The sequence below is a fragment of the Carcharhinus amblyrhynchos genome, chromosome 31 (assembly GCF_965287045.1).
Source record: "Carcharhinus amblyrhynchos chromosome 31, sCarAmb.v2.hapA, whole genome shotgun sequence".
NCBI lineage: Eukaryota > Metazoa > Chordata > Chondrichthyes > Carcharhiniformes > Carcharhinidae > Carcharhinus > Carcharhinus amblyrhynchos.
Window position 1 is genome coordinate 20731791 of NC_137354.1, and position 20681 is coordinate 20752471.

Here is a 20681-nt window from a genome sequence, read left to right on the forward strand (position 1 = left end):
GCAGTTGTGTACTAAAATAATGTTATTTAAGAGTCAGATACAGGACATAATCTGTGTACATGATGTACCTTTTGCAAAGTAATCTGTGGTAAACTTAATAAGGCACCCTTTACCAGATGCTGTACAAAATAGGTTTATAAATCATTACATTTGTTTTAATGGTAATCATTTTGTTTTACTTGCAATGACATAAGCATTAGAGTAACATTACTGCTTTAACCCTTTTGTTCTCTGTCCATTTATTATGTACAAATACACTAACTAAATGATTTCATAATACTTAGATTCATACATTTTTGTCTATGCTACAATGACACATTGATAGGGAGATGCTGGTCTGGCAGCTGGCAGATGGAATTCTCTCCCCGTTATCTTTAAATAAAAAAGGCAGGCTGATTTGAGAAAAAAAGGCACCATCATTAAAAACACTTGCTTTAAAACAAACTCCCTGACTTGCATCATTTCCTCTGATAGGTCAGAATATCCATCATAAAAGTGGACAGGTCATTGAATTCCCCCCTCCCCTTGCCTCTCAGATTTACAGGACCTTTTTATACCTCCATCACAACAGCGTTGTTTTCTGTAGTGACTCCTGCTCCCCTCTGCACCTCGGGGTAAATAAAAAGGATTACCTGCGCACATTGAAATAATGAATGATCAGAAGGGGCAGGGTGAATGCAGGGATTGGCAGCATTATTCACCATTTGTACATCAATCGTTCATTATTTTGTAGTGACTGAAAGGAAGATTCAGCACTTCTGATCTGAATCCCCCTGCAATAAGTTCCAAATGATAAAAGCTGTTCCAATTCAACACAAACATTACTGAAAAGGAACACAATGATAAGACTGCAGATTGCCAAACATCCAAGTTTCATGCTCTGATGACATGGTGCTTTTCACAGTCTTTGACATAGGGCTTTGGTATTTGTGAAAGAAATTTCCAAAATTTACCATCTCCAGGGCAGTACATCAGGCCACACACAAAAATAATGCAACACACAATGCAGTGATGCTGATTGGGCATAAGTCACAAAATCATATCTCACTGATAAACATTCAAATTTACTTATGGGCACTGCATCATTCATGTTCAAAGTAAACATGGCAACCAAGAAATGCAGATTTATACAACTGTACATGGTACACAACAAAAATAAGCCTGTTCATTTGAATGGACCATCACTATCTTCCTCATCCTTCCCAGGAACAGGGCAGCATAGTGGAGGGTGGGGTGGGGCCTCAATCCCTACTTTGGCTATCATATTTACAAGAAAAGCTGGCAAGATTGCATCAGCTGTACTACACAAAGTTATAAACATTATGTTACATAACATCTTACAAGACTGCAGCATCTGGCCTGGCACAAGTTATTCAGCCATTAACAGGATTATTAATCAATCAATTCATAAAGATGGTTGGCATTGCTCAAAATAAAATAACACAGGAGTTGGCATTGTGTAGTTTAAAATAAAAATAACGTCACTTTGCATGCACCATCATAGTTTTTTGTTTTTTCATGGAACACAAGTGAAGCTGACACTCCTCTCCTGACACTGACTGTTAGTGTGACAAAAAACACTGAACTTGAAGAAGGATCATAAATCAGTGGAATAGCTTTGCGGATTAGGAGAATTGGTGAGATAGCTTTCATTTCTTGGCAGTGATATTTCACCCCCACGATCATTCAATGGAACAGAATTTACATCAAATCGCTACTGGAACTTCAGATTTAAAGAATGTTAGCAGAACACACATTACATTAGTTAAAAGTCTCAAGAGATGCAGCATTTCATTTGTGTCTGTAGTATTCATGATTAATAACATTTTACACTTGTGTAGGAATAATTTTTAACATACTTGGTCAGAAACCCTCTCACCCCCAACACTCCTGAGAAGTTAGCAGAACTACATTTCAGACACTTACCACACCACTAGCACAGGACTGCTGAAGTCTCAACACTGCCTGACCTTCCGTGAGTTTAGCTGGACTGACTGACCAATACTTGGACTTGCTCTCTTGCCCCAGAGGAAATAGGCTGACTTAAAACGGAACTCCTTGAATATTTGAGAGCTTCAGCTAGCAAATAGCAAAATACTTAAAATTAAGACAGTGCTATAACCAGGACATAATTACTGTTGAGGATAGCTGAGACACATTATGAACAGAACTACACGAAACCATTTCTCTAGTTCCTAGAAAACACACCGTTCTACAAACCTTGGCAGCAACATTGGTTCCAGAACACAAGAATGAATCCCTTGATTGCTGATGTGTAATCAGAGTAGTGGAGCTAGCCGCTTTTGGGGTTAAAAAGACGAAACGTCGGAACTGTGTTTTGTAACTGGCACGGAAGCAGAAGTTCATTCTGTGCAGCTGGCATTCACAAAGTTCTGGAAAATGCCTAAAACCAGCCAATTTAAGGTTTTGAGGGTGGGGTAGAGAAATAACTGATGCCCCTGTGGCTCACGAAGACAGGCAAAAGCAGATTTGTTCACCTGACCCCATTTACAGATAGCAGATGAAAAGCGACTATTAACCTCCCAGCAATAGTTTTTCAAATTCATTCAGATTTGAGGCTTTCACAGAAAGCACTATCTTTCCTGGCTGTGATACACCATTTCTAGAGTTCCCATGGTGCCAGCCAGTATCGTTCCACTATGGGCCGCCAACAGAGCATGATAAAGGCGGCAACACATAGGAAACCGAAGGAAGTTTATGATAGTCCAACAGCATTCATTGACACAGTCGTGTTTTTAACATGATGCTGTAGTTATGAAGTATGACATAGAGGTTCATTATCAAACGTCCTTTATCCCACACTATGCCATGCATGTAATAGTTCCGAATTCTAAAGGTCATTATTAGCAGCCTATCTAGTATGGTGTGTCAAAGAGATTAGGGTGACTGGGTGCCCAGTCCTCTATCTACACACCCGAAGATCCTGACCCTCTGTGGGGTAGTAATGTCAGCTGTGTAGTGGCTCAATCAAATCTTGATGTCTTGCGATTCCACCATTTTGGCAAGTGTTTTCTTCACTCTTAGTGCTGTCAACCGGGAGGCAGGGTTATGAGCCCAGCATTCTGACATCAGCTTCAGGACTGCTCTTAAACACTGTAAGGGGTGAAAACGAGCACATTAGGGCAGAGACTGCACTAAGAGACTGTGAAACGCTTTCCTTATAGTTCTAGCATTCAGGAAAATGTTTACTTCAATCTGTACTTCAATGTGTAGACTGCTAACAACTAAAAAAAAATAGGTTCTCAGTTAATTTGGAATTCCAAGTTGACTGAGGTTCACCACTTCCTCCCAATTAATTGTGCGCTCTATTTTGAGAGATTTACCAGTCCTACAGACTCCTCCTCAGCTTCTGCCAAGGTAAGGCACCTCTGCCAGTTCCATCTCTACTCAAACAATGAGCAAATCTGTACCCACATCCCAAAGCAAGTAATCAGTAATCTACTTCACATATATAGTGCCAACTGGACTTTCTGAACTAAGTTATCAACTTAAATAATGACAGTGATCTCTTGTTGCCTGTACAGCTCATCTATACAAATGGATAATTTTCCAGAATGCTATTTGGTCACCAAGTGTTAAATTATGAGGAAAGCACAGCAAGAAGTCTCACAACATCAAGCTAAAGTCCAACAGGTTTATTTGGTAACATGAGCTTTCGGAACGCCGCCCTACAAAGGGGCAGCACTCCAAAAGCTTATGCTACCAAATAAACTTGTTGGACTTTAACTTAGTGCTGTGAGACTTCTTACTGTGCCTATCCCAGTCCAATGCCAGCATCTCCACATTATGACGAAAGATTACACAATCTAGGATTGTGATTCCTTAAACTTGGAAGTGATTTGATCAAAGATATTAAGAGGCACAGATAAGGTAGACTGGGAGAAATTATTTGTGTTGGTACAGAATTAGGACTAGGACTGGGTGCATAAACCAGAAGTCTAGAGCTAAACTTTTCAGAAATGAGTTTAGTAAACACCTCTAAACACAAAAGTTGGTTAACATTTCAAGTTCTTCCACAAAAATGTAACTGATGTTAGATCAGTTGTTAATTCTGAGCTTGTTAACCAGAAGTATTGAGGGGCATGGGGCAAAGTCGGGTACGTGGACACAGATTGTCCGGCGATCTAACAGAATGGAAGAAACGGCTGAAGAAGCTAAATGGCCTTCTCCTATTCTTATGTTAGCTTTTAAGTTGCTATTTATTTTACCGCCCCTTGCCTATTAGGGTAATCCACTTTTAAGTTGGCTGTATAGCAGTTTGATCAGGGAGTAAATTAACTACTCCAATCACATTTCACAATTAATATAGGATTTATGGACAAAACAATACTTAGGAGTAAATGTGGCTATATTGTCCGAGAACCAGCACAGCACGACAGGCAAAAAAAATCCTCCTTATAGTGGGAAATTGAGAAGCAAATACATAAGGAGTTTGCAGAGAGCTCCAAGAAAAATAGGGTGTTAATGGTAGAGGACTTCAACTTTCCCAACATTGGCTGGGACAGCCATAGTATTAGGGGCTTGGATAGAGAGAAATTTGTTGAAAAGTTAAAAAATAAAAGTTTATTTATTAGTCACAAATAGACTTACATTAACATTGCAATGAAAGTACTGTGAAAATCCCCTAGTCGCCACACTCTGGCACCTGTTCGGGTACACTGAGGGAGAATTTAGCACGGCCAATGCAATTAACCTAATTCATCTCGAGTGTATTCAGGAGGAGTTTCTCATTCAGCATGTGAATGGCCCAACTAGAGAGGGGCATAACTTGACCTCCTCTTGGGAAAGGAAGGAAGGACAGGTGGCAGAAGTGTTAGTGAGGGATCACTCTGGGACCAGTGACCATAATTCCATTAGTTTTAAAGTAGCTATGGAGAATAATAGGGTTAGCCCAAAAGTTAAAATTCTAAATTGGGGCAAGGCCAATTTTGATGGCATTAGAAAGGAACTTTCAAAAGTTGATTGGGAGGAATCTGCAGGCTAGCAAAGGGATGTCTGGTAAGTGGGAAGCTTTCAAGAGTGTGTTAATCAAGGTTCAGAATAAACACATTCCTTTTAAAGTGAAGGGCAAGGCTGGTAGAAGTAGGGAACCCTGGATAACTCGGGATATTGAGGCCCTGAAAAAGGAGGAGGCATAAGATATGCATAGACAGCTGGGATCAAATGGATCCTTTGAAGAGTATAGAGGAAGTAGCATTAAGAGAGAAAACAGGATGGCAAAAAAAGGGACATGAGATTGCTTTGGCAGATAAGGCAAAGGAAAATCCGAAGAACTTCTACAAATAGATAAAAGTGTTTACTAATAAGAAAGGCATGGATGTTACCTGGGGAAATAATAGTGATGTCTTGTGGAATGTACATATTACAGAGGTGGTGGTGCTGGAAGCCTAATAGCGATCAAGATAGACAAATCTCCGGGACCTGATGACAGATCCCAGGACGTTATGGGAGGCTAGGGAGGAAATTGCAGGTTGCCTAGCAGAAATATTTACATCATCAACAGCCACAGGTGAGGTACCTGAAGATTGGAGGGTGGCAAATGTCATGCTGTTGTTTTAGAAGGGTTGCCAATAAATATTTGGGAACTACAGGCCAGTGAGCCAAACTTCTGTAGTGGATAAGTTGTTAGAAGGTATTCTGAGAGACAAGATCTACAGGCATTTAGAAATGCAAGGCTGATTAGGGACAGTCAGCATGGCTTTGTGAGTGGAAAATCATTGCTTACGAGTTTGAATTTTTTGAAGGTATAACCAAGAAGGTAGACGAGGGCAGTGCAGTTGATGTTGTCTACATGGACTTTAGCAAGGCCTTTTGACAAGGTACTGCACAGTAATGTTGTTGCACAAAGTTAAATCTCAGTGGATCCAGGATGAGGTAGCCAATTGGATACAAATTAGCTTGATGACAGAAGGCAGAGGGTAGTTGTAGAGGGTTGTTTTTCAAACTGAAGGCCTGTGACCAGTAGTGTGCCTCAGGGATCGGTACTAAGTGCAGTGTGATTTGTCATTTATATTAATGATTTGGATTAGCATTTAGGAAGCATGGTTAGTAAGTTTGTAGTTGAAACCAAGATTGGCGGCACAGTGCACAATGAAGCAGGGTATCTAGGATTGCGACAGGATCTTTGATCAACTGGGCCAAGGGGCTGATGAATGGCAGGTGGAGTTTAATTTAGACAACTGCGAGATGATACATTTTGATAGATTGGAAAAGGGCAGGACTTACTCAGTTAATGGTAGGGCTTTGGGAAGAGTTATAGATCAAAGCGATCTAGGGGTACAGGTTAATATCTCCTTAAAAGTGGAGACACAGGTGAACTGGGTGGTGAAGAAGGTATTCAGCATTCTTGATTTCAATGGTCAGAACATTGGATACAGGAGCTGGGACGTCTTGTTGAAGTTATACAAGACATTGGTAAGGCCACACTTGGAATACTGTGTACAACTCTGGTTATCCTACTATAGGAAAGATATTATTAAACTAGAAAGTGTGCAGAAAAGATTTACTAGGATGCTATCTGGACATGATGGTTTGAGTTATAAGGAGAGGCTGGATAGACTGGGACTTTTTTTCTCTGGAGTGTAGGAGGGTTAGCGGTGATCTTATAGAGGTCTATAAAATGATGAGGGGCATAGATAAGGTAGATAGTAAACATCCTTTCCTGAAGGTAGGGGAGTCTAAAACTAGAGGGCATAGGTTTAAGGTGAAAGGGGAGAGATACAAAAGGTTCCAGAGGGGCAATTTTCTTCCATAGAGGATGGCGAGTGTCTGGAACGAGCTGCCAGAGCTAGTAGTAGAGGTGGGTATAATTTTGTTTTTTAAAAAGCATTTAGACAGGGTAAGGGATATAGAACGATATGGGCCAAATGTGGGCAATTAGGAATAGCTTAGTGGTTAAAAACTGGATGCATGGACAAGTTGGGCCAAAGGGCTTGTCTCCATGCTGTAAACCTCTATGACTCTGAGCTGTTAAGTTTCTCGGATTTTGTAAAGTTTTCCTTCTTCGGATTCTGTGATGAAATGTGATCTAGGTCAAGGCAGCTTGTATGCTCGATACAAACATCTGCTATTCTTTTTCAAGGCTTCATCTGAACACCAACCAGCAGGTGGGTTGAAGCAGTCTTCACTGTTGATCCAGAAAGGTCTCATTCAAATATTAGCTCATCCAGATACTGGTGTATGCAGTGTCTGCAAGGCCCAGGAGATAAAATAGTCTTCAGCTACTAGCGAGCAAGGCCCAGGAGATAAAATAGTCTTCAGCTACTAGCGAGCTAGATGTATTGGCAGGCTTGTTGCCAAGATATTAGTTACATCTGAGGTAATAATCATCTACTCTCTGCTTTAATAGCTATTTGCAAGTTCAAGCACAAAATGATCATGAAACCTAAGTGCGTGATACTTCTGTTTTACTTTAACTACAGAAATCTAATATAAGCTTTAGATTTCACGTGCACTGACCTGTAAAATCTGTTTTATTAAATTTCCCCTCTGGCACATCTTTCAAATATGGCAATCCAACTTATGTAGCAAACTTTGAAAACATGGAGCTCAATTCAAAGAACTGAGCAATGTATTTGACAGCATCACTTACACTGTCAGTCAGAAGAGCTGCAGTGTCCTTAAAGGTCACATTAAAAACCAAATTCTCACCTCATCACTGTTCCATCTGTTAGAAACTGTTGGACGGAGACACTTAACACATGTCACTTCCCTCATATCCTCATAGGAGGGATCATTTGGTACCATGTCATAATATGGCAACTGGTAGTCCTCTACAATGCCTGCAGGGAAAAGAAATCAAATTAAAATTTCCTGATGACTTAATGTGTTAAATACACTCGGCACCACAAGGTTTCAGGATTGATTGCTGTTCTATGCCGAATTAGTTAATCTCAACCAGGTTGCTGGGACACTGGTATGATTTGCCTCAGAGTCTCAAGGTTACTGGAGTGCTAAAGTCGTTGTGTTCTTGATTGATGTCTGCCATTGTTAGATAGTCTAGTAGACAAAGATGTGAAGAATGGCTAATACACTGAGGCAGCCAGAACCCTTGGGATGATTCCCCAATAAGAATTATCTGTAAAAATGGGAGGATTTATAATGGAAAAATTGAGGGATAAAGCATCAGGCAACAGGGCTGAAAGCTCAAGACAGCCCATCTCAGGGAATTCACAGGAAAGTGTACAGAAATTTCAAGTGGTGCAAACATGATCAAGCATGTTCATGAATTTGTCATACAAAGCTAAGTGTCTTAAAGGAAAGCTATAGGTGCTGCATCTTAAATTTTGTTCAAGATAGACTTAGAAGATATTTTTTCACAAGACACAAATTAGATGCAAGGAACTTTCAGAGCATCTCAACTCATTCATCTATCTTCGTCTGTCTACATCTATGTATAATTATACAAATTAAAGTTTTGCATTAGTGTACGTTTTGTCAATTGCGTATCACATAACACATGCAGCTGCAGATAAGTAACAATCTTAAAAGAGAGAAAACAAACCATTTAATGCCAGCTGCTTCCAACCTGGAGATCGCATTTTTTATTTTATATAATTCCTTGCCAAACACCCAAATGCTGGTTTACTGGAGGCAGTGTGTTTATTTGACAATTAGATTCTATATATATCTACCTTTTCTGTAGAATAATGCATCGTACAAACACAAATCAGTATGTTATCTGCCTTAGAACGGGAGTTCCAATTACAAGTAAAATTCTGAATGAAATCTGTTGAACTGAGAAATGCAAGTTCTATCTGAATATCTTCTACTATGTTGATTTCTGATCGGTGAAATACCTCCTGTAAGACAGCGGCGTGACATCTCCCATATGACGAGGCCAAAGCTGTATATATCTGCCATCAAATAAGCCTGGAATTGGTTCTTGTTGAGACTCTCATCCAGTACCTCAGGTGCCATGTATCGCTTGGTGCCCACTCGTGTGTTCAGTGGAATATCAACCTCGTTTGTATCACTGTGAAGAAAAGGTAAGGAACAGGAGTTCGGAAGGAACATTCAAAACTAATGGAAACATCTTAAATTCATTACTATAATTTTGATGTCTGGGAAAAGAAATTCCCCATTTCTCAACATATCAATTTACTCACATTAAGCCAATGCTCATTCTTCATGTCAGAGTCTTGACCAGGACTTCTCAAAGTGTGGTCATGACTCCAGATGCAATTCTGGGGTTGCATACAAGGCAGCAAAGGCTCCTGATTAAGTGCTAACATCTTGAGGCCTGTTTAAATCCTCGTGCTTTTTTCCAGTGCTGGACATGGCTATGGCCTAACTAACTAATCTTTGAGATCTATTCTTGCTCCAAAAGGTTGGTGTTTTAATGGAAAACCCAGCAGTTTAAATATCACCCCTGCACCTCTTCACAGCTCTTGCTGCCACCAGCTCTGCTAACCCCAGTCTCACAGCTCCCTCCATCAACCTACTCTCACAGCTCTACCCTCCAATCTGGCTCACACATCTAGGTCATGGCAATTATCAAAATGGGGTTTCAGTGGGGGAAGACTTGGGAAGCCCTGGTCTAGACAGCATTATCCAACTCTAGGCTTGTGATGGGTGTATACATAAGAGATACTACAAGGTAAATACATGCACCTTTCCTCTTAATTCAGGCAATCATCACACTGCACACGTGCCAAAATAATCAAATATTAGGAGACTCTAACTGAAGATCTCCAACCCTTACCGTCAAAACAGCTCTAACAATGTCTAGTCCTGTGCATTAAAAATAAGCTTAAACAGAATTATTTTGTAAATCGATAAAGTTGTTTCACAAACCACAGGTGATTAGTATTGCTGCCCCTCAGCTCCATGGACCTGGGTTTGATTCTGGCTTTGGGTGACTGACAGTGTGGGGTTTGCATGTTTTCCCATGTCTGCATGGGTTTCCTCCCACAGCCCAAAGATGTGCAGGTTTGGTGGACTGACTGTGCTAAATTGCCCCAAGATGTGTAGATTAGGGCAATCAGTGGGGTAAATATGGGGATTGGACCTGAGTAAGATGCTCTGTTGGGGAATCAGTGGAGAACCAATGGACTGAATTCTATGATGAAGTTTTCTCAGTAAAACCTAAGAAATGACTGCAAATAGAACTCAACTTCAGGGACTTTTAACCAACTAGGTGGCAGCTTCCCATCAGCAGTTTGCTAACTATTGTATAGTTAATGAATTGCCCAAGTTGGAATGGAGAATGGATCCAACTACCCCAACTGCCTCATCCTGAATCATTAGACTAGGCAGCCTCAGTAAGCATTCTCACACATTGACACCTTGTAGTTGTCTCTGAATAGTGCAGTGTAAGATAAAATGAATGAAACATTTCCTGATTCAATTAAATCTGGGAAACAAACATAGGAACAGGAGTCAGCCATTCAGCACTCAGAGCAAATCGATTATATTAAGGCTACTCTGTGGTTTATCTCCATTTACCCACTTTGTTTTCAGAACATTTAAAATGCTTGCCTAACAAAAACCTCACTTCTGAAATTTTAAATTGTCCTCCAGTGTCAGTAGTTTTTCAAGTGAACAGAGTTCCTGATTTCTATCATCTTTCAAACGAGAAAGCGTTTTCTGACATCACCTCTCAACAGTCTAGCTCTTAACTGAAACGTAATACCCCTTTGCTCTGACCTCCCGCAACATAGGGAGAAACCCTAAGGAGCCCAAGAATCATTTCTGGCTAGATGTACAAATTAAGTATGGCCCATTTAGAATGGAGACATGCATTTCAATAACTGCGAAACAAAATCATCAACAAAAATATGGATCTGCTTCTGACATTTTAATGTAATAACGAAGAATGAGCTAAAAAGTCAAAAGCCATGGTTGGGGCAGCCGGTTATGTTGACTTTTACCTTTCCTATGTGAACATTTTGTAGCATCCTGAGATAAGGGGGAAATGGAGAAACATGCATAGAGTTTTTAGTATGAAATTAAAAGCGAACCATCCAGATTCAGATAATTGCTAGGAAGCAATATGTACAGAAATCAGCATTTTGTGGCAAACAAGAGTTAAATAAATATACTGGGAGGAAGTATATGTTACAATCATGGCAAGACCTTCTAGGGGCATACTTAAGTGTGTTATTCTCCCAAAAATAGCTAGGCTTGGCAAAATTCCTACATTGTGTGATGAATTACTGAATGAATAGGAGCAGTTATTTTTACCCATGTTAACTCGACTTATTTGGTAACACTGTTGTCTGAGTCAGAGGTCTTAGGGATTCAAGCCCCAGCACAAACATGGCTTTCTGCGCTGATGCCATGCATGTTTAGATGTGTATGCCTTCGGAGGATACTCATGACAGCACCATAAGTTCATCAGAAAAAGGAGCAGAATTAGGCCATTTGACCCATCAAGTCTGCTCTGCCATTCCTTCATGGCTGACATGCTCCCCATCCCTGTTTTCCTGCCATCTCCCCATAACCTTTCAACCTATTACCAATTAAAAATCTGTCTAATTCCTCCTCAAATTTACTCACTGTCCCAGCATCTACCGCATTTTGGAGTCGCGAATTCCACAGATTCACAACTTTTTGGGAGAAGTAGTTTCTCCTCAACTCTGTTTTAAGTTTACCACCCCTTATCCTAAAACTACGATCTCTCGTCCTAGAATGTCCCACAAGAAGAAACATCCGCTTCACGTCTGCTTTATCCATACCTTTTATCATCACCTCAATTTAATAAATGTGTAGGAGACACAGAGTCCTGGTTCAATGGGTACAGTTCAAATTATTTTAAAATGCTGTTAATGGGAAATTCAACATTTTCAGATTTTTATTTGGAGTTGAATCGGGGGATCATGCATAGCTTGGAAAAGATGGTACTTCCCATCCAAATAGGGTTACAGGAAGATAAAGATGCTGCATGCAGGTCTAACATGGACTCTGCCCATTCACAACAAAAGAGGTGGTTAAGAAAAGGTATTCTCATTCCTTTACGTGCTGTAAGATGTTGTGTATGGGCTGTGCATCTTGACTTTCTGCAAAATAATACCTGCTTTATTTCAACCCAAACCCTGAGCTTACATGCACAGCTGACAATAGATTTGTCTTTTGATTCGAGAAGTCATACATTACCTGTTGAATTTCACAGTTAGGCCCAAATCAGCAATGCTGCAGGTTCCATTCTTTTTCACCAGAATGTTTTTGCTTTTTAGATCACGATGTGCAATAGCAGGCTTGCCTTGTGTGCCATAAATTTCTGTATGGAGGTGACAGAGACCGCTAGCAGCAGAATAGGCCAGCTTCAGCAGGGCTTTAGTATCAAGCACAGTGCACTTCAGGTAATCATACAGAGAGCCATTCTCATGGTAATCTGTAATCAGATACAACCACGTCGACGAACCTTTACCTTCAATGTCTGCAGCAATAAATCCTGTTTAAAATAAAATGGAAAGAAACAAAGTTTAGCACTTGACACCATACTTGAATGTTGATTGGGGGAGTGTGTTGGAAGGTAGGTCTGCTGAGGAACAGTGGAGGATCTTTAAGGAGATTTTTCTTGGTGCTCAGCAGAAATTTATTCCGATGGTTAAAAAGGATCGTAGGGGGAGAGGTAATCAGCCGTGGATAACGAAGGAGGTGAAGGAAAGTGTTAAATTAAAAGCGGATGTGTTTAGAGTAGCTAAAGTAGTGGGCGAGAAGAGGATTGGGAGAGGTTTAAGTGTCAACAAAGAATGACAAAGAAGTTGATAAAGAAGGGTAGGAGAAACTATGAAGCTGGGCTAGCACTTAATATAAAAAAGGATAGCAAGAGTTTTTATAAATACATAAAAAGGAAGAGGCTGGCTAGGGTGAACGTTGGACTCTTAGAGGATGAGAGGGGGGACTTAGTGGCAGGGGATGGGGAAATGGCTGACGCCCTGAATAACTTTTTTGTTTCGGTCTTCATGGAGGAGGATGTGAATAATTTGCTGGGTGTTAGCGATGGAAAGATGGTAGGAGTGGAGGGCCTGAATGAAATTATTGTTACTAGAGAGGCAGTGCTCGACAGACTGGAGGGACTGATTGTGGACAAGTCCCCAGGACCAGATGGAATGCATCCAAGGGTTCTGAAGGAAATGGCGGAGGTGATAGTGGATGCCTTGGTGATTATTTTCCAAACGTCGCTGGATTCCGGGGAAGTGCCGGAAGATTGGAAAACGGCTAATGTTACACCGTTGTTTAAGAAGGGTGGCAGGCAAAAGGCAGGGAATTATAGGCCGGTTAGTTTAACGTCTATTGTAGGAAAAATGTTAGAATCCGTGATCAAGGAGAAAATAGCGAGGCATCTTGAGGAGAATTGTTTGATAAAGCAGACGCAGCATGGTTTCGTTAAGGGGAAGTCGTGTCTGACGAATTTATTGGAGTTCTATGAGGATGTGTCTAGGGTGGTGGATAGAGGAGAGCCGGTGGATGTGGTCTTTCTTGATTTTCAGAAGGCGTTTGACAAGGTGCCTCGCAAGAGGTTATTGCAGAAGGTCAGGGGGCATGGAGTTGGGGATAGGGTGTTAGCGCGGATAGAGGATTGGCTGTCAAATAGGAGGCAGAGAGTGGGGGTCAATGGGTGCTATTCGGATTGGCGGTTGGTGACTAGTGGAGTGCCCCAGGGGTCGGTGCTGGGGCCTCAGCTATTTACCATTTATATAGATGATCTGGAGGAGGGAACCGAATGTATGGTGTCGAAATTTGCAGATGACACCAAGATTGGTGGAACGGCAAATTGTGTGGAGGGTGTGGAGAGTCTGCAGAAGGATCTAGATAGGCTGGGCGAATGGGCCAGGAACTGGCAAATGGAATTTAATGCTGGCAAATGTGAGGCTGTCCACTTTGGTAGGAATAATGGTAGGAAGGACTATTACTTACATGGCGAAAAACTGCAGCATGCGACGGTGCAGAGGGACCTCGGGGTCCTTGTGCATGAGTCGCAAAAACCCAGCCTGCAGGTGCAGCAGGTGGTCAGGAAGGCGAATGGGATGCTGGCCTTCATAGCGAGGGGGATTGAATATAAAAGTAGGGAGGTCTTGCTGCAGCTGTATAGGGCACTGGTGAGGCCGCAGCTGGAGTACTGTGTGCAGTTTTGGTCGCCGCACATATGCAAAGATATTTTGGCCTTGGAGGGAGTGCAGAGGAGGTTTACTAGGCTGATTCTGGAGTTGAGGGGGTTGAACTATGAGGAGAGGCTGAATAAACTAGGCTTGTACTCGTTAGAGTTTAGAAGAATGGGGGGAGATCTCATTGAGACATATAAGATGATGAATGGGATGGGTAGGATAGAGGTGGAGAGACTCTTCCTGCTCAGAAAGGACAGCAGGACTAGAGGGCACAGCCTCAGGATAAAGGGGGGGCGGTTTAGAACGGAGTTGAGGAGGAACTTCTTCACTCAAAGGGTGGTGAATCTCTGGAATTCTCTGCCCGTTGAAGTGGTGGAGGCTGCCTCGCTCAATATTTTTAAGACGTGGGTTGATAGGTTTTTGATAGGCAAGGGGATTAAGGGTTATGGGGAGAGGGCGGGAATGTGGAACTGAGCCACGACAGATCAGCCATGATCTTATTGAATGGCGGGGCAGGCTCGAGGGGCTAGATGGCCTACTCCTGCTCCTATTTCTTATGTTCTTATATTCAAGTTGTAAATACAACTTGTCATATATTGATAATAAATGAAAGAGAAAGAATATTTAATTAGAAATGGGGAGAAGAGAGTAAATTTACTGCTTTTAAACAAGAACATCTGGAATGGAAAAGGTTACTTGCAAGGTTTCAACAAATATTTCATCACTATACATGAATAGGAATGTTCATATCATGAATACTGTCTTCTCTGCTGAAGAAACGCCACACAATTATCATTGCCATTACCTATTATTTATACCTTCAAGCATATTGATCCTTTCAGTGTACTTGGCAGCAACATGAGCTAGCCTCACCCTCTTCCCACGTCTGGTTCGACGCAATGATGTGTCTGCTGAAGATGATCATAAGCTCTCAAATTCCAGCATGCTATCAAATTAGTTTGTGCCACCTTCTCTCTCCCCAGTGCATGCTTTTCTCTCCACCTAGTCTCCCCCAGATTGTGCTGCTCATAGTCTCTTTTTCTTGCTTTACATTGCTCTGTCAGGAGTTTCCAGATGATTTAAATTGGCCCCTATGGTGTCATCCTCACAACTGATAATGATGCAGTGTTTTAGAATAACAAAGAGACCAGGAGGGCCCCAACAAGGCAGTTTATTCGCAAAGCACTAAAACTGGAATTTGGTGCATGCCAGGACCATTCCTAAACTTTTCCAGCAGCAAAACCTAGGAGACCAATTACCCATTCTGGTACAATCCTGCCCAAAGTGAGGGGGTTTGGAACCTTAATCAGAGTTGGTATTAAGCTGTACCAGGGTTCCTTCTGTTGAAGGGAGAAGTTCAGCACAATTGATGTAAGCTCTCATCACTACCTTGCGTGCTTTTTAACATCATTATCAAAATTACAGAGCCATGATTTTTTTGATACTGGTACTAGTACCCAAGGGTGGCATGGTGGCACAGTGGTTAGCACTGCTGCCTCACAGCGCCAGGGACCCAGGTATGATTTTGGCTTGGCTTGCTGTCTGTGTGGTGACTGCAAGTTCCCCTCGTGACTGTATGAGTTTCCTTCGGCTACTCCAGTTTCCTCCCTCAGTCTGAAAGATGTACTGGTTAGGTGCTAAATTCTCCCTCAGCGTACCCGAATGGACGCCAGAGTGTGGCAAGTAGGAAATTTTCACAGTAACTTCATTGCAGTGTTAATATAAGCAGACTTGTGACACTAATAAATAAACTTAAAACTGAGTAAGGTGCAACTGTTGTAGATTAAAGTAGTTTCCTTCTCGAGCATGACAGGCTATCTTTGATGTGATGACTAAACAGCTATATCTTTCATGTGTATCAGGAAAGTGATAAAGTATATGACTGATGGAAATCATAATGGAAGATGTGAGGAAAGGGATGGCAAGGAAGAAGATACATTAAGAAAACAAAGTATTTTGCATTCAGTGGATAATTTCCTACCTGAGCAGCAAATTCCTACAACTTTCAGGAAAGCACAACAGCTAGTGAGAAATGCTGGCATGTAAATCAAATCTCCTCCCCAGCTTTCCAACACTGTTAACCTATATGTGAAATATACTAATTAGGTTATTGGTATAGCTCACCCAGGATACTTTCATGTCTCATCAGCACTGTCTGGTAGATTTCAGTCTCGCGGAACCAGCTGGCCTCCTCTGCAGAAGGGAATACCTTTACTGCCACCTTCTCACCACGCCATTTCCCCATCCACACCTCACCATAGCGTCCTTTACCCACCAACCGCACCATCTGAATCTGCTTTGCAATTGTACGTTGCACCTATGGGAGGGGTGGAGTAAAAAACCCAGAAGTTTATTATCGACAATATATTAGTAAAATGAAAAAGAACACAAAATAATTTGAAGGTAATGTTAATTCCTGTAAAATAAGAGGCCTAAACAAGACACTGGCAAGCAGCAGTAGTAGTCAAAGTACAAGCAGAGTTCAGTGCACAGCAGTGTACAATCTTGGACTCACTTACATATCATATTTTGTATATAAATTACAAAAAAAATCACAAAGTAAATAATCTGACAAGGGTAATGGACAGCTCCATTTAGGGGAAAAGGAGGAAGGGAAGCATAATGTGGCAAGCTGTACAGGAGATAGTATCCATTGTGAGCAGGACTGAGAATCCTAGATAGTATACTGCTTTTCTGGTGTCAGTGTGAGAGATCTCCTGAACTGTCTTGAAATTATTTGGCAGAGAAAGCAGGATTCAGTTGCAAAGATCCATGTTGGGACTAATTCAAATTGTTATGCATGGAGAGTACCAGGAACTTGGAGCTAAATTGAAGAACAGAATCTTAAAGTTCATCATTTATAAATTATTACTCGAGCCATTACAAATTGGCTATAGTGACAAGCAGACGAGGGAAATTAATACATGACTGAAGGAGTGATATGGAAAAGGAGGATTCCATTGCATGGGACACCGACACAGGAAGGAACCATGCCACTGAGAACATGGAAGCTGCACTGGAATCAGCGGCTGAGCAAAAAAAAATGAATAGGACAGTACTTTAAACTTGTAATTCACCAGCGGAGAGACTGAGGGAAGTTAGGAAGAGAGTGGAAGGGCTGAGGTGGAAAAGGTAGAATAAAGAATACAAAGTTAAAAAAGGGCAGAAAGTAGGTTAACTGTCAAGAATGTGTTTTAGGCATTTAAGGAACATGAAAATGTAACGTAATTGGACCAGGAAAAAAGTAGAAAATGTGAGAGTTCAAGAGTAGAGCAAAAACACAGGTTAGATAGGATGCATAGCCCAAATAAGTGTTCTTTATACAAATGTATGGATGAAATTATTCTAATGATAAGATATAACAAGAGGTAAACATATTCCTTTTGTTTGCAGAGAATGGGTTCCTGTTTATGAACATAATTTCTTCTAGCAAATGTAAGTGAGTCATGTTACAAGCTCAATTAGTTATCTTATATTGGTTGTTAGTGTAGCAATTAGCATACTCATTATTATTCAACAGGAGCAACCCAATCCCAGAATCACATCCAACAGACATTTTGTGTGGGCTGGTTGAGTAATGTCTGTACTGTTAGAAATAACCAAAGAAGTTTGATTTGATCAGCCAATTACTAGAATGTACAGCCTAGGGACCTGGCACCACACCAGCACTGAATGTCACACACAATGTTCTGCCCACCGAATGACTGGACAACATAATCTCTTGCCAACCAATCAGAACTCTTGTTCAGAGAGATCAAATATTGCTCTGCATTCCAGAAAAAACATGACCCTTTTTCCACTTGGTGCCTGTAAACCATGCAGCTTCATACTCAGAATAATCCATCAAAAAATGGATCCTGCAGAGACTTGCTCTCAGAAACAAACTAGTCCTTCTCCAAATGCAGTAGCAATTTTGTAATCAAACTGTTGTCAGAATTTATAACTAAATTAAGCTCATTTTAACATGCTTTCTGTTTTTCTAGGACAGACACAGTCTCTCGAAGATCTGTATTGGTGGATTTTTCTTTGGTCAGTAGGCATTAAACAGAGTGTGCTTTGTTGTTTCAAGAGTTTCTTTTAAATTACGGTTTGTCATTTAGTCAAACAAAGCATAGAAACAGAATATAGGAGCCGGGGAGGACACTACACCCTCTGTGCCTGCTCCGTCATTCATTATAATCATGGTTGATCATCCAACTCAATAGCCTGATCCCACCTTTCTCCCTTATCCTTTGATCCCCTTCACCCCAAGTGCTATATCTAACTTCTTGAAAGCATGCAATGTTTTGACCCCAACTAGTTTCTGGGGTACAACTCAGTGAAAAGATCTCTCTTCATCTCAGTATTAAAAGGTTTACTCTGTATCCTTATGAATGCGACCTCTGGTTCTGGTCTCCCCCACCATTGGGAACATTCTTCCTGCATCTACCCTGTCTAGTCCTGTTAGAATTTTATAGATTTATATGAAATCCCCTTCATTCTTCTGAACTCCAGCGAATACAACCCCAATTGACTCGAACTCTCCTCATATATCAGCCAGGCCATCTCAAGAATCAGACTGGTAAACCTTTGCTGCACTCCCTCAAGGGCAAGAACATCCCTCCTCAGATAAAGAGACCAAAACTGCACACAATATCGAAGATGTGGCTTCTCTCACTATGAAGGCCAACTTTAAAAGAAAACACTGCCTTTTTTACTGCCTCTTGCACCTGCATTGATACCTCCAGTGACTGATGTACAAGGACATCCAGATCACTTTGCACATTCCCCTCCCTCAATTTATAGCCATTCAGATAATAATCTGCATCATGTTTTTGCTATCAAAGTGGATAACCTCACATTTATCCAAACTATATGCATCTGCTTTGCATTTGCTCGCTCACACAACCTGTCCAAATACACTGAAGTATCTCTGCATCCTCCTCAGAACTCAAACTCCCAACCAGCTTTGTGTCAGCTGCAAATCTAGAGACATAACATTTAGTTCCCTCATCTAAATCATTAATATATATTGTAAATAGCTGCAGTCCCAGCACTGATCCCTGTGGTACCTCACTAGTCACTGCCCACCATTCGAAAAAAGACTAATTTATTCCTACTCTTTGTTTCCTGTCTTAGATAGTTTTCTATCTAAGTACACTAACCCCAATGCCATGCGCTTTAATTTTACACACTAATCTCTTAAAGGGACTCAGCTGAAAGTCCAAATAAACCATATCTATTGGTTCCCCCCCCATCAACTCTATTAATTTACATTCTTGAAGAATTCCAGTAGATTTGTCAAGCATGATTTCCCCTTCGTATATCCATGCTAACTCTGTCCAATTCTACCACTGTTTTCCAAGTACTCTGCTACAAAATCTTTGATAATGGACTCCAGAATTATCCCCACTACCAATATCAGGCTGACTGGTCTATAATTCCCCGTTTTCAACTCCACCTCCCCTTTTTAAATTCTGGAGTTATATTAGCTATTTTCCAATCTTAGGAAGCTTCTGCATGCTAAATTCAAATTCTGAATTAAAATAGTTAATCCCAGGTAGGGTAGTGATGTCTCCAGGCCAGAAAAAAGGGACATTATTAGGGCTTTGCTGCTTATCACTATCCTATAGCGTTGCGGCAAAAATATTAACGGACGTGAGTACACACAGCTGTCAGTTAACAGAGAACAGAATCAAGCCTAAATGTGACTTCCTTGGTTGTACAGTCCATCAATGGTCTCTGTCATACATAAACATTTTGCTTCTTTTGGATAGCAGAGGCTGACATGAAGCCATTCTTCATCATAAGTCATATTTTCAGGAAACCCAAGTTATTACAGGGTTTGAATGCCATACTCTAAATGTAGAAGTCAGAAGAACACAAATTCCTGCACATTTTAATTTGTCACAAAAGACAGATTTACTGTATGCATCAATTTAGCAAGCTTAGCATAAAGGGGAGAGCTGACATGGCATATACTAACATTTAAGTGTCTTGGAACCAGCTGTTTTGTTAAAGGTGCTACATTATCACAAGCAGTTGTTGTTTTACATCCTGCAATGTTTTTCTTTAAAATATTCTAAGGCTACCATTGCCCCTTCCTGATTAAAATCCATGAAAATATGTCTGCTTTCAAATCACCTTAATCTTCAACTTCTGCAAAAAAAAAGGCGGCACAGTGGCACACCAGTTACCACTGCTGCTTCATGGCACCAGGGACTCAGATTCAATTCCTGGCTTGGGCCACTGTCAGTGTGGAGTCTGCATGTTCTCCTCGTGTCTGCATAGGTTTCCTCTGGGTCCCACAGTCCGAAAGATGTGCTGGTTAGGTGCTCTGGCCATGCTAAATTCTCCCTCAATGTACCCGAACAGGTGCCGGAGTGTGGCGACAAGGGGGATTTTCACAGTGACTTCATTGCAGTGCTAATGTAAGCCTACTTGTGACACTAATAAATAAACTTTTAAAAAAAAGCAACTCCACAGCACTTTAGGAACAGAGTTCATATTGTTAATTTGTTACACATTTCATTCCCAATTTCAACTCTACCACTGGATGGTGTTCAGGCCAGCCCCTTCCATACAAGGAAAAATGAGAAATTTATAATTGCTCTTGGGCTGCTCTATGTT

The 20681-nt window shown here is 41.1% G+C and overlaps 1 protein-coding gene across 3 annotated transcripts in view; it reads right to left on the minus strand.

The window, feature by feature from the left end:
* Positions 1-4: 4 nt before the first annotated feature.
* The window catches only part of bmpr1aa (bone morphogenetic protein receptor, type IAa), a 225358-nt gene continuing 204681 nt past the window's right edge, over positions 5-20681 (minus strand). For all 3 annotated transcript variants that reach the window (XM_080215778.1, XM_080215777.1, XM_080215776.1), the window contains 5 exons: positions 16197-16389; positions 12118-12415; positions 8820-8995; positions 7672-7802; positions 5-3114 (listed from right to left, as the gene is read on the minus strand). In XM_080215778.1, coding sequence (XP_080071904.1) covers positions 2989-3114; positions 7672-7802; positions 8820-8995; positions 12118-12415; positions 16197-16389 — 924 coding nt within the window. In that variant the 3' untranslated portion in view covers positions 5-2988. The remainder of the gene's footprint in view (positions 3115-7671; positions 7803-8819; positions 8996-12117; positions 12416-16196; positions 16390-20681) is intronic.